Genomic DNA, 14,159 nt, shown 5'->3' with positions numbered 1-14,159 from the left:
CACGAAGCCACCTGACCTCCACTTTGCTTCTCATCCCGCCTCCTGGATGTCCCCTGCCGCGTCCCCGTCCCCGTGGGGGTGCCACTTCTGCTCTTTCCTCAGACTCCTCTCCCTTTTCCATTTGTTCTTTCTCGAACCTCAGGTCTTTAGGTTTGTTAAAAATAGTCTCTCTTCGTGTCTCAAATACAAAGCCCCTTTCCATAGACTGACAAACACACAGTCCCCCCCCCGCCCCCGCCCGTTGTCACTCCTCCAGTGGAACCCGAGACCCTCTGGTGACCCCCCGGGGATGCCCACCCTACAGCTGATTGTCACACAGACCTTTCCCCTGAAAGGGCCCCAGTGGATCATAATACCTATACTCTCCCGACACCCAGACCTTCTTGTACCCTCTGATCCAGCTCACCACCAGCCCTGCCTCAGTCTCCCCAAAGTGTAGACCCTCCTCTGCTCCTTAAAATACAGAGTGAGCTCCAGACACAGACCCCTCAACACACACCCTGCAAACACAGCCTCTCGCCCTGTTCAGTAACTAAAATGCACTTTCCCAGACGCACCGTATGCCCGCAAGATACATACATGGAGGGGGCTTACATGGTCTTATTTTAAACTCCTCTCCCTCTCTCCTCCCCCACCCCACTGCCGCCCGATGGCACGTGATTCCCTCTTCATACACAGGTCAGGATAGACCGCCCCCCGCAAAGACACATCGTTGTTGAGAAACACCCTAACTCACAGATGCTCCAGTTTAATGGACCCTCCCTTCCCTTTTCCAGCTCTTTCTTGAAGCGCCTAAATGCGGACACCAGCCACAAAGATCTGGCTTTATGCCCCTGGAATTGACAAACCCTCTATATGTACCCCCAGTGCACTCCCTTCCCCCCAAGACAGCTCCTGCTCTCACCTCGCACCCCCGGCCTCCAGACCCGTGCTGTCCAACCCAGTAGCCACTAGCCACACGGGGGCCGTTCGGATTTCAATGAACTACAATGAGCTAGGGCGAACGTGTCTGTTCCCCGGGCGCCGTAGCACGCTCGAGCGCTCGGGAGCCCACATGGGGCCGTAGATCGCTTCCGTCACCGCAGAGGTTCTGGTGGACAGCGCGGCTGTGGGCTCTTCACAGGGCTGCTGCCAACACCTCCCTCTAAAGATGCTCAGCTCCACCGGCCGCTGTGCCCGGAGCTGTTACTCGAGTGAGACACCCCCCCCACCACCCCCGCTGCCGCCCCAGCACGGCTGGCGCGGCTCACCTTGGTCCCAGCTAACCCTTTTTCCCAGGTCTCCCTCTGCGTCCCACTCTCGGGGATCCTGATCCTAACAACACCTCCTGCTTAGCCAGGGGTCCTCCTGCGTCCAGACTCTGTTCTCTCAGGTGGCCCCCCAACCATCCGGCTGCTGTGATGCACTGAGGCAGCAGACTCCTTCAGTGGCTCATCCAAAGCCAGCCTCGGCGGGGGGGGGGGGGGGGGAAGGTTGGGCAGGACGTCAGAGTGGGAAGGTCCTCTGGAGGCATCTTCCCAGCCCCTTCATTGTTCCCTTCGTGGGAGAGGCCCTGAGAGGGGAAGGGCCAGGCTCAAGGTCAGACAAGGGCATTCGTGCAGACTCCCAAACCACCTTGGCCAGTGTGGGTCACCCGTGACTCCCTGCCCGACTGGCCCTTCAGAACAAACCAGTACTGCTAATGTGACCATTTTCTCTCTGGTCTCTCTCTTCAGGCACTCCTGGACCTTGGGGGCTCCCCCAACTACAAGGACCGCCGAGGCCTGACCCCTCTGTTCCATACGGCTATGGTGGGGGGCGACCCCCGCTGCTGCGAGCTGCTCCTGTACAACAGGGCCCAGCTGGGCATAGCTGATGAGAACGGCTGGCAGGAGATTCACCAGGTGCTCCAGACTCGGCCAGGAGGGGTTCGCGGTGTGTGCATGGCGGGGGCACCTGGGCCCTGATCGGGTCTGGTGCAAAGGGGATCCAGATGCTGGGGATCTAGATGCTGGGGTCCTCATAGAGTATGGGGGTGGGAGTAGCATGGGCCCCAAAGAGAAAAAGGTGAGGGAGTCAGCGCCAGGGCCCTAAGAGGGCATGGGCTCAGGACTGGACATCTCGATCTCTGGCATGGGTGGGGGGTGGTCTCTTGAGCCTCTCAAGGAGCCTATCCAGACGCCTGGGTCTTGGAATGACTCATGAAGTTGATGGCCAGGGTCCCTGGGTGGAAACAGAGGAGGAAAGGAGAGGGGTTTCCTGGACTCAGGATCTAGACAGAGGCCATGGTTGGGAGAGTCTGATCCGGCCTCCTGGGTTTCCTGTCCTCCCCAGGCCTGCCAGCGAGGCCACTCTCAGCACCTGGAACACCTGCTCTTCTATGGGGCTGAGCCGGGAGCCCAGAATGCCTCGGGGAACACGGCCTTGCACATCTGCGCCCTCTACAATAAGGTCTGCTCTGGCAGAGCCCGCCCAGGCCCTCCTCCTGACTCTAGCCTCCCTGCCCTCTGTCCCTTCACTATTTCATTAATTCATCCATCCGTCCATCCATCCATTCATCCATTCATTCACTCATCCATTCATTCATTCGCTCAGCAGATACTTGCTGAGCACCTTCCCCATGTCAGGCCCAGAGCGGGATGCTGAGGACCAAGCAGTGAGTGAGACAGACGTTCCCGTCACAATCCAGAGTGTTCAGAGGGAGGTCCCAGGGAATGCAGGTCCCCGGGGGAGGCCAGATCTGGGCTCGGCCTTGGGCCTGGGGTGGAGGTGGCTCTCTGGAAAATGTGCCACCTGTGCTAAGAGAAGCGGGAGTGAGCCAAGTAGGAAGGCGAGAAAGGGTATTCTCGGCGGTGGGCACAGGTGGAGGGGAGAGAGCATCAGGAGGCACCTACTGTGTGCAGTGCGTGCGGGGGCCACCGCAGGGGACAGAGGAAGGGCCAGACCACAGCTCTGAGGGGGACGAGAGCATGTTGCGGGTTGTAGCAATTCGGGGCCGGGTGGACAGTCCCCACCTCAGGAGCCACGAGTGGAGGTGAGCAGTAAAGGGCCGGGAGGGGCCTCGTGTACCTGCCCCCTTGCGGCTGTGACCCCCGCCCTCGGTGATCCTGGGTCAGCCCCCTCAGTCTTTCCACCTGTTGTAGGGGCTTCCTGCCCTCGGAGGGTTGCCTCGGGGACTTGGGAAGACGGGGCTTGGCGCACAGGTGCTGGTCTGTCAAGCCCTTCTTCCCCTCCTCCAGGAAGCCTTCCAAGACAGCGCCAGCCCCTTCTGCCGCATCAGAACTTGCAGTGCCGGGGACGTGGCAGGTAGCCACGTGCCGCCTTGTGGCAGCAAGCAGTCTGCTCTGCCGGGAGAGAACTCAGTGTTTGTCAAACCCGACCAACGCGGTGCTGTCACTGCCCCTCCCTGGTGGTTCCGTCTCTCCTGCTCCCTGACACCGGCCTTGAGCCCAGATTCCCTGACGGCACGGCTTATGTGCATGTCCCGTGGGCAGACCGGGGTCCCCCTGACAAGCGCCGTGCCCTCTCCAAGGCTCCGTCCTCTCCCTGAAATGGGGGTAGGGCGGCTGATTGAAGGCGATGAGACATCATGGACGTTAAGCGCTCGTCCCCAGAAGGCAACGCCATTGTCATTACCTCTCTCAGTCAGGATCCAGTCAGGAGACCCAAACCGTACCATTCACTTGAACGGGGAAGATTCAGTGTAAAGAATTATAGGGCGGGAACAATTACTCTCAGGGGGTCGGATGAGCCAGTAATTTTCCCTCCTTGAGGTTTCCCTCCCTGTGAAATGGGTCGGTAACACCTACCGTACAAAGGATCACGTGGGTGAATGTTGTGCTTGCTCTTGGCAAGATGCCTAATGAATCAGCGCTTGACAGAGTTCTTCGTCTGCTTTTCTCCCCTTGTCTTCCCTCTCAGACTTTAAGCTTCGCCAGGGCCAGAGCTGGGTCTGACAGATTTCCTCCCTCCCTCCTCCCCTGGCCTCCTGACATGCCCGTCCCCCGTCCCCTGGTGGTGAAGGTCAGGTCCATGTTTAGGCTGGAAGCTCCTCAAGGGTAGGGGCTAAGTCTGCTCAGTCACTGTGTCCCAAGGCCCCGGGACATAGTAGGGACTTTGTTGAGTGAGTGAGTGAATGAATGAATTGTGAACCGGCCACCTTGAGTCTGCCCCAAGACAGCACCCTGCCCCCCTCAGAATATTCAACAGGTGTTGGCTCTGAGATAGACTGAATGACTCAGTGAATGAACGAATGGCTTGAACAAAGGAATTTGGAATGACTCGGCTCCCTTCATCCTCATACGTCCCGTGCACGTCTCTTGAGTCCCTACTGTGCGTCCGGACGTGGGATGAATCAGACACGGCATGGCTCCCGGGCCGGGGCGGATCGGGGGACTTCGCGTGTGGCAAAGAGGCAGATGTGTAAAGGAGGAAGGGCAATACTGTAAGTATTGCAGGGGACAGAGGGACTGTAAGATAAGCGCCAGGACACCAGTAAATCGAGGTCGTCGAGGAGCAGGGTGGATTGCTGGTTGGGCTGCTGGGCGTGCTGTGGCCCCGTGCTAGGCAAGGGGGCAGTGGAGGCGGACAGACACGCGAAAACACATGTCAGTGGCGGAAATTAACAGTCTAGTTGGGACCGGCATGTCCACACTTGGACACACACACACACACACACACACACACAGAAAACTACCTGAGCTAACTTTGCTGGTTGAGTTGCATCTGGGGGAGCTGGAGAGAGGAGTCGAGCTGGGGGCCAGGTTGGGTTCATTCAGGCCGAGACAGAGGGTGAAGGACTTTAGCCGTCGTTGATTGAACAGCTCCAGTGGGCCAGGCACTAATCCAGCTGGTGGGTGCCACGGACAAAATCATGCACCTATAGAACTTACCAGATGGTGGGGGAGAGATGCTAAGGAGACAGGTAAAAGAGAAACGTAATTTCAAGGAGACCGTGTTAGGAAGAAAATGAGCTAATACTGGCGTATAGTGGGCATCACATAAGTAAAAACGAATAAATCAAAATAAAACAGGGAATGTGATCGGCAGCTATTTTTGACGAGGTAGAAGGAGAAGCCCTCTCCGAAGAGGTGGCATTTGAGCAAAAACCTGAATGAAGCGAGAAAGTGAGCCATGTGGAAATCTAGGGGCAGAGAATTCCAAGCAGTGAGAGCGGCAGGTGCCAAGGCCCTGGGGCAGGAGCATGCCTGTCAGAGGAAGAAGGAGGCCAGTGTGACTGCAGTATAGGGAGCGAAGAAAGGTGGCAGAAGATGAAGTTGGCGAGGCTGGGGGTGCCAGGGCAGGCAGATCGGGTGGAGGGGGAGCCTCTAGGCCATGCCCAGGGCACTGGGTCTGATCCGAAGCGTGACAGGGTGTGATATGGTCGGCATCAGTAGGGAATTGGTCTGTATGTGGATGGCATTCCTACCCCCACTGCCCAGCCCTGGCCCCCGTTGTCCCCTTTCTTCTGAGTCCAGCAGAGTGTGTGAGAAGAGCAGAGACTCCAGAGTCAAACCTTCGTTCAGATCCAACCACTGATGGTCAACCGCTGTGTGACCTTGTGCTCCTTTTGATGCCTTAGTTTCCTCGTCTGTAAAATGGGGAAGTGCTGAGCACCTGGCGCGCAGCACAGGAAGCCCTCCGTGAGGTTTACATTGGTGGCTCTCAACTGGAACAGCCCGGTCCCCCAGGGGTCACTTAGCAATGTGTGCAGCCTTCCTTGGTTTTCACAGCCGGAGAGGAGAGTGCTACTGGCATCTAGCGACAGACCCCAGAGATGCCGCTAGACGTCCTACGATGCACAGGACAGCCGCCACTACGAAGATTCTTTTTTTGGCCCTAAATGTCAGTAGCGCTGAGGTCCAGAAACCCGGCTTTAGATTAGCGCCACCCGGTAGAAAACAACACGGGTCGTGTGTGTGTGTGTGTGTGTGTGTGTGTGTGATTTTAAGTATCCCAGGAGCTGCATTAAAAAAAGACAGGAAGGCAACAGGTAACGTGGATTTTTGTGGCCCATTTTACTCGGCCCATGGTGTCCAAAATATTACCGTGTCAACTTGGAATCAATAGAAAAAGTATTAGAGACATTTGGATTTTTTTTCCCGTGCTATGTTCTTGCAGTGTGGGTTGTATTTTACAGACACAGCTCATCTCAGTTTGGATGGGACACATTTAAAGGGCTCTTGAGCCACCGGTAGTAAGTGACTGCTGTCCCGGGCAAGGCAGGTTTAGATCAGGCTGTTCCTGAAGTTCTTAGCACAGTGCCTGCGTCTGCTCCTGGTGACTTTAATGGTTTTCTTTCTTTTTTTCTCCCCCCTACCCCGTGCCACCGGCCGGCCGTCGCCCACAGGAGACCTGTGCTAGGATCCTCCTCTATCGAGGAGCTAACAAGGATGTGAAGAATAACAATGGACAGACCCCCTTCCAGGTCTGGAGCTGTCGGGGCTGGTGGGGGGCACAGAGGAGACAGGGGGTGAGGAAGGCAGGCAGGTAGGAGTGCTGGCTGAGAGGCTGGCGGTCCGGGAGAGGACGGAGGGCGCAGTTGCGGGGGTCCAGGTTTGAGAGGGGCAGGGGCGGGGGGGGGGTGTGTGTGCAGCTGGCCGGGGACCTCACAGTGCTTCCCGCCCTCTGCCTGGGCCACCCCACCTCCCTCCAGGTGGCTGTGATCGCTGGGAATTTTGAACTGGGGGAGCTGATCCGAAACCATCGAGAACAGGATGTGGGTGAGCGAGAGGGAGGTGGGGCTGAGGGGAGAACCTAGCGTACTTGGGGGTGCATGGGGGGACTGGGGGGTCAGCAGACTGTGAGCGTCTGAGTAGTAGTGAGAGGGGCGATTCCAGACCTCCAGTCTTACATCTTTCTCCCTTCATGCCTCTCCCCCATCATCCCTTGCCTGCACACCCCCTCCGCCTGCCTGTCTCCCCTGCCCCTTCTGCCTCCTGCCACTGTGCCCTCTCAGTGCCCTTCCAGGAGTCCCCCAAGTACGCAGCCCGGCGACGGGGACCCCCAGGCGCAGGGCTGACAGTGCCCCCGGCACTGCTTCGGGCCAACAGTGATACCAGCATGGCCCTGCCTGACTGGATGGTGTTTGCCGCCCCGGGGACCTCGTCCTCTGGGGCCCCCGGCCCTACCTCAGGGCCCCAGGGCCAGTCGCAGCCCTCGGCCCCCAGCACCAAGCTCAGCAGTGGGACCCTCCGAAGTGCCAGCAGCCCCCGGGGTGCCCGGGCCCGCTCCCCATCCCGCGGGAGGCACCCTGAAGAGGCCAAGAGGCAGCCCCGTGGACGGCCCAGGTAGGGGAAGGCTCAGCCCTGGTCCCACTGACCCCAACCCAACCGGATCCCATCCTTGGAGCCACACTTCCCCTCACCCAGGCTGGCCCCCCCCCAACCACCCAAGTCCCCGGTCCCGCCCTCAGGCCTCCAAATCCCTCTCCGGACCCCTGAGGAAGGGAGGGGGAGGAAGCCACAATCTTGCACCTGTCCCCAAATGGAACAGTTTAGCCAAGCACCTGCTCAATGCCAGGGGCTGGGGGAAGGGAACCCAATAGAATGTTGGTTCCAGCCCCTGAAGACAGACAGACAGACAGACAGACAGGGCAAGGTGAGAAGAAGCCACACAGGGTGGGGGTGGGCAAGGGGCTTGGGGGAAGGTGTTTGAGCTTGGAGATGGGCCAGAGGAGGGGAGAGGGGGCAGAGGAGCCACTCGGGGTAGAGGGGAGGATGGCAGGGGACTTTCCGGGGTAGAGAGGCCAGGCTGGCTGGAGGAGGGTGACAAGGGGGATGTGGCCGGCCAGTGTGTCCCAAGGACACAGGAGAGCGAAAAATCATGGCGGGCTGCGCACGGCGGGCAGAGAGTTGGACCCGCACCAGGAGGAAGCTGGGAGTCGCTGAAGGCTCGTGAGCGAGCTGAGGGATGACACATTCAGAGCCCCGCTTCAGGAAGCTGAATCAGGCACGGCGTGCAGGACCGTGGGAGGGGCAGAGCCGGAAGCCAGGAGGAGGCAGAGGAGGGGCCCAGGGGGCAGCAGTGGGCAGGCAGAGGGAGCCCCCAAATGCCCTCTTCCCCCAAGGATGCCAGAGCTGGGAAACCCACGCCCCCACTCTATGCTCCATCCTCCACCCCCATGGACCCCTGTTCTCCCAGAGGCTCCCCCTCCCTCCACTCTCCCCTGCCTCTCACACCCTCTGTGTATGCAGCTCCAGCGGGACGCCCAGGGAAGGGCCGGCAGGGGGCACAGGGGGCTCAGGGGGCCCTGGGGGCTCCCTGGGCAGCCGCGGGAGGCGCAGGAAGCTCTACTCGGCGGTACCCGGACGCTCCTTCATGGCCGTGAAGTCCTACCAGGCCCAAGCGGAGGGGGAGATCTCCCTGAGCAAGGGCGAGAAGATCAAAGGTAACAGGGCAGGGCCGGGCCAGGCTGGGGGGCGGGGGTCGGCAGGTGAGCTAATCCCTCAAGGACGGGAAGGCCGAGCACGAACAGTTCTCCAGGGCCTAGAATTTCCAATGCTCTGGAGACCTCAGAGAGCCCCTAGACACCCCTTACACTCTGGAGGAGCATGATGGGTAGCTGCAGCGATCCTGTCCCTCGGGAGGAGGTGTCGAGGCAAAAGAGTGGAAACTAGCATTTGGGGGACACTGACGCCACACCAGGCCCTGTGGGAGTGCTCCCCTCGCAGGAGCAGCCTTTTGGAAGCGTGTCAGGAGCCCATCTTCTAGTTGAAGGGACAGAGCCTCACACAGGGGCAGCGACTTGCCCCGGGGTCTGAGCCCACGGTCTTCCCTGCCACCCGGTGTGAAGCGTGGAGGCCAAGCCACCTTGGCCGCACCTCCTGCCCCCACCAGGTGCTCTCCTCCGAGAACCAGGGTGGGACCCGCTTCAAGGGGCTCTAATGAGACAGGTGTTCGAAGCCTGGCCCGTGCGGGGGGCCGGTGCTCCCTGAGCGGCGGCTGCTGTTACTGGGGTTTGCCTCTCTTTGGTTTTCCTGTCTTCTTCTGGAAAATGGTGCCAGCAGCCCTCACATGCAGACTTCTCAGGGCTGTTGACGTGTGTTCTTGGATAGAATGAAGCTTGGAAACAGGAAGCAAGCAGACGCGGCGGTTAATGCAAGGCGGGGGAGCGATCCTTTGCCGACTCCAGGCTACAGAGGAACTGAGTAGTGTAGCGGGTGGAGGGCCAAGCTGCCTGAGTTCAAATCTTGGCTCCACCACCGCTTTCCAGCTGGGCGCCCTCAGACAAGTGCCTGCTCTGGGCCTCAGTTTCTTCATCCGTGCAAGGGGACCCTGGGGAGGATTTTAAAAAGTCAGTTCCCTTAAGGCACCCAGGACACTGATTCGCACATAGTCAGCACCAGTTGTCATTATGCTAAGTGGGTCCCCACTGCAGGAGCTTAGAGAGGAGAGAGAGAGACAGACAGACAGACAGACAGACCCCGGCTGCCCATGAAAGCTGGGGCGGGAGGGGTCCTCCCACGGGAGACAGGGTTCGAGTGGGGACTTGAAAGGTGTGCAGGGATCGGAGCATCAGGTCGATTGTGTATCGGTATCTGTTTTGCAGCATCTCTTGCCTTGCCTGAAGGCAAGGTCACATGTCACTGAGCTTTGAGTTGCCAGGACCCAGTTGGATGACCCAGCACACAGGAGGCCTCAGTGCACATGCGCTGAGTGAGTGAATGAGTGCATGAATGGATGGCCAGATGCAGGGGCTAACTGTGGGGGCAGTGCCTCCAGAAGCAGGTGCCTGGAAGTGTGTGTGTGTGTGCGCGCGCGCGCATACTCATGCGCAGAGGGTCAGGTCTGTGCTTTGAGACAGAGTTTGAAAGAAGAAAGGGAAGCTAAGGTCAGAGGGGAGACAACTTCCATGCCTTCTATGCGCTGTATCTTCCGCGTTTCTTTCTGAAATTCGAGCCCAGTACTTCTATACACGGCCCTGTTTTTGTATCCTTCCACTTCCTTGAAGACACTGAATTGCTTCACAGGGGGCCAAATCCACAGTGCCCCTGAGCTCCTCCACAGCCCGATGAGGTAGCAGGCTCCCTTGGCCCTCAGTGCCTTAGCCCGGCCTGCAAGCCCCTCCCCCCCATCCGGTCTCTTTCCTCCACCCACAGGGCACCAGAGACTTCATTGTTCTCTCCATTCCTCGAATGCCCAAGCCCCTTTCCACACCAGGCTCTTTGCACACACCCGTTCCTTCTGCCAGGAAAACCTCCCCTTCCTCTCTTTGCTTCTTTTCCTCCTAGGATCCTTCCGGTCTCAGTCTGCATCGCATGTCCCCTGGGACATCATCCTGGCACCTCTTTGCCCTTTGCACCTCGACTTTATATACCCCCATGTGGCCTTTCTTCGGAAACCCTGTCCTTTTCCCCTAAAATGCTGACCTTAATTTTCAATCACGCAGTCACTTACGGAGCTACGCCTCTAACAGCTGCCAGCAGGGAAGATCCATGAAGGCAAGAATCACATTTGTTGTGTCCATGAGCCCTCTACCCGGCGTCTAGCCTGGGGCCTGACTCACGACCAGCACTAAATAAAATATTTGTTCAGTGACCGAACAATTGATTCCACGACCACCCAGCCGGTCACTGGAGAGCTAGCCAAGAACCCAGACCCCTCGTCACCCCATCTCCCGCTCTCTTCCATGACCTTGAGTGTCTCCTCGATTTGGTTTCCCCAGATTCCCCCTCCGAGGGTGGCAGTGTTTAAGCCGGGGGAAAGCATCAGATGGCCCCAGCCCAATCCTAGTGTGGCTTACGCCATCTCTGGGCAGGGGGCTCTTGTGCGTTCGTGTCTGTAAAATGGGAAATCAGTTGTTGCCTCCCCAGGTAGGTGCAAGGAGTGAGTGAGGGAAGTATGTGAAGGGACGAGTGGAGACAGAGCAAATGACCTGGGCTCCCTGAGCCTCAGATTCCCCATCGGTAAAATGGGGAGAGTAAAAGTGTCCCTTCTTAGGGCTCTGGCCACAAGTGAGAATTCGATAACCATTAGCTGTCCCTGATGCCCAGCTTTGCATTTCAGCACCCAGCACGGCCACAGCAGACGCCGAACAGGTAGTCAGGACACGTGTTCTATGGCTAAGAGATGAGGCCGGCAGGAAAGGGCTGTCAGGTACAGGTGGCGGAGAGAAAGAGGGGATTCCAATCTCTCCTCCCTTCTGGAGCCAGGGGAAGCAAAGAGAGGCAGAGGGAAGGGTCTGGGAGCAAATGACAGAGGTTTGAGTGGCAAGGAGACGGCGGCCGGTGGCAGAGGGCACTGATAAGAATGCCAAAGGGTTTAGGGAGTCTAGGAGGGTTTAGGAAAATTACAGAACAATCAAGCTGTCCCTGGCTACCAGGGGAGATGAGGGCTCTTTGTGAATGTGTCCATAACCCATGAGGACCGTGTCACCAGACCCAGCCCTTTTTCCAGTGCATCCTCATGTCCCCATTGGATTCAGAAGCTAGAAAGCAGGAGCGATATGGTTTGGTTCCCCCCGCCAGCTCCCTCATCCCTTCCTTGGGCATTTTTTAAAGATGCTCTTGGGCCAGGCCCTGTGCTAGGCGCCGGGCACTGTGGAAAGGCTGTGCATCGGGTACGTTGGGGGTGGGGGGCAACATGGAAACGTGGAAATGTTTCTGTGTCCCTGCTCCCCATCCAGTGCTTAGCATCGGGGAAGGAGGCTTCTGGGAAGGCCAGGTCAAAGGTCGCATTGGCTGGTTCCCCTCTGACTGCCTGGAAGAGGTGGCAAACCGCTCCCAGGAGGGAAAGCAAGGTAATGAAGACTTGCCAGTTGTCCCCAGTGCATCCTAGGGTCTCATGTCCCTTCCTTTCCCCCTCCCGATGGGGGTGGGGCACTGGGAGGTAGATGGGACAGCTTGGGCCAGGACCCCCAGGGGTGGGCTCATGGTTTCCAGAGCGAGGGTCCAAGGTCGTCCCTTGTCCCCCTGCAGAAAGCCGCAGTGACAAGGCAAAGAGACTCTTCCGGCATTATACCGTGGGCTCCTACGACAGCTTTGATGCCCCAAGGTAAATGTCCTACACCCTCGGGTGCCCCTCACCCCAAGCTCCCTTCATATTCCACCTTTAAATATTTCCACCACCTCTAAGCCTCCTTCCTGCTCCCTCTAAAGTTTGATCCAGAGGTGGGAGAAGGCAGAGGTAGCTTCAGACCACAAGCCCAGTCCCAAACCATCCTGGGCAGCCACTGAGACTGCCCAGTTTTGGGGTAGCCTGAGACCAGTGGGGTGGACAGCTGAGGATGGGGAAGCTCGTGTGTGTGGCTGGCTGGAGGCCTTTGTCTCCTTCATGTGCCCCATCTTTATGTGCAGCACAGGTGTGTACATCCCATGCCTCGCACCGGCGTGGGGAGGGGGGCGGGCAGAGCTGGGCCAGGAGGGGTGGGGGTGGAGAGACGGGCACACTGACACCTTTCCCCTCCCTGGCTGCTGGCTGACTTGCTTCAGAAGCTTGATGGATGGGATTGGCCCAGGGAGGTGAGAGGGGAGGGGAAGGGGGGGGGCACGGGGTCAGGAATGGGAAGAAAGGGGTGCCTGGGGATGTATGGACTTGTGTGTGCACGACCAGAGTTGGTTTCCCTGTGCGTGAACATCTTACACAGGCGAGCGTCCTTGTACGGATTCTCCGAGTGTGTTCTTGCCCATGTGTCTCTGTAGGTGCGCATGACACGTGTCTGTGTGCATGGGTGGCTCAAGAGGCCCCTAGACGTATAGCCCTGTGTATATACATGCCCATGACGGTGAAAGGATCTGTCCCAGTCTGTGTAGATGGGTGCTTTGTGGCTTTCATTTACGGGCACACGATTGAGGCTAATCGTGCGGCTGCCTCTGCACATCTGTGTTTCCCTGAATCTGTGTGTCTGAGAACGAGGGCAAGTGTTTCCGGGGATGTCAGTGTGTCTGCTTACCTTGTATGGACAGGTGGGTTTCTGCACACGTCTCTGTCTCTTTCTCTGCATGTCACTGTGCGTGCGTGTCAGCCCATAAAATCGTGTGCATGCATTTGCATCTGTCCGATTGATCTGGAATTGAGGACCTGGGGCATTGGGGGAGGGGAGGGCAGAAGAGGGGAGGATTCCAGGCCTTGGGCTTCCAGAAGGGCAAGACTGTGGGGGAGGGATGGTCATAATTGGGTGTCTGAAAGATGACACCCTCCCCCACCACTCCCCCCATCCAGGGAAGGGTCTCCTTGTTTGTAGCATCCTTCCATTAAATGTGTCCAAACCTATGTGTCTGTGTTCTGGCCAGTGGGGACGGGCAGGGGGGGAAGGGGGGGACAAGATGGGGAGAGAGGGTGGGGCTGGGGTGCCACCCTGCGCCCGGAGTGTCTGAGGCGCTTGACCATTGTGTGTGTTCACCTGGCACGTCTCTGGCTCTGGGCACCGGGTGAGTATCGAGGTCCCCCCACCCCAAATCTCCCTATCAGCCTCTGCCTCCTGTCTCTGACAGTGTCTCTCTGGGTCTCTCCTTGGCCTCGGTCTGGGAGTCGCTTGCTCTACCAGCTGGATGGGGGGGTGGCCCCTCTTACCCTCAGCTTCTTCCTTCTCCTTTCCCTAGCTCTGTCCTGTCAACTTCATTCCCTCCCCTTCTCTCCTCTTTGTGCCCACTGGCATGTGCTGCTCTGTGTGGTGTGTCTGAGGCTCTTCCCCTTCGGCCTCCCCGCTGCTCTCCCTGACCCTGTCTGAGGTGGCCCTGCCTGTGTTGTGTGCCCTGCATCCCTGCTGGAACTGTAAGGTCCTGGCCTGTGCCACCCTCTCTCCTCTCCTTGGGAGCCTACGGTCTCTCCTCTCTTGAGTGAGCTCTGGTGTGTGTATGTCCCTCTCCTGAGCTTCTTTGGGGGAGGGGCGTCTCTCACTGCTCTGGGGCCCAGTCTCAATGTTTCTAGCCTTCCCTTCCTGGCCCTTCCACACTGTGTTGGGGTGCGTTATGCGTCGGTCTGCGATGGGGGGCGGGGGAGGGGGCTGTGCGTCCCCTCCTGGGGCCTCTCTCACCGTGGTATCCCTGCCTGGGAAGTGGGGCTCTGTTCGCGCGTCCCCGCACGCGGTCGCGAGGCATCTTGTATGGTGTTGTGCGTCTCTCTCCGCTCTCCCTCGCTCTGCACCTGCGCGGGAGGGCCCTGGAGGGGGGAGGGGGTTAAGGGGGGGGCCCAGACCGGAAGTGCCTCCCCCTTCTCCTCCCCCCCCCCCGCGCCTCGCC

General features: G+C 58.8%; 1 protein-coding gene across 1 annotated transcript in view; it reads left to right on the top strand.

The window, feature by feature from the left end:
- SHANK1 (SH3 and multiple ankyrin repeat domains 1) overlaps window positions 1-14,159 on the top strand; it is a 45,367-nt gene that overhangs the window by 5,826 nt on the left and 25,382 nt on the right. Inside the window, 9 exon segments of the mRNA XM_053905663.1 lie at window positions 1,716-1,883; window positions 2,314-2,430; window positions 6,329-6,406; window positions 6,635-6,701; window positions 6,938-7,268; window positions 8,175-8,368; window positions 11,606-11,719; window positions 11,898-11,973; window positions 12,411-12,440. Coding sequence (XP_053761638.1) covers window positions 1,716-1,883; window positions 2,314-2,430; window positions 6,329-6,406; window positions 6,635-6,701; window positions 6,938-7,268; window positions 8,175-8,368; window positions 11,606-11,719; window positions 11,898-11,973; window positions 12,411-12,440 — 1,175 coding nt within the window.

Source organism: Panthera pardus, unplaced genomic scaffold (genome assembly GCF_024362965.1).
Source record: "Panthera pardus isolate Hobbes unplaced genomic scaffold, ASM2436296v1 HiC_scaffold_18, whole genome shotgun sequence".
Taxonomy (NCBI): Eukaryota; Metazoa; Chordata; class Mammalia; order Carnivora; family Felidae; genus Panthera; species Panthera pardus.
This window is presented reverse-complemented; position numbering and strand designations above follow the sequence as displayed.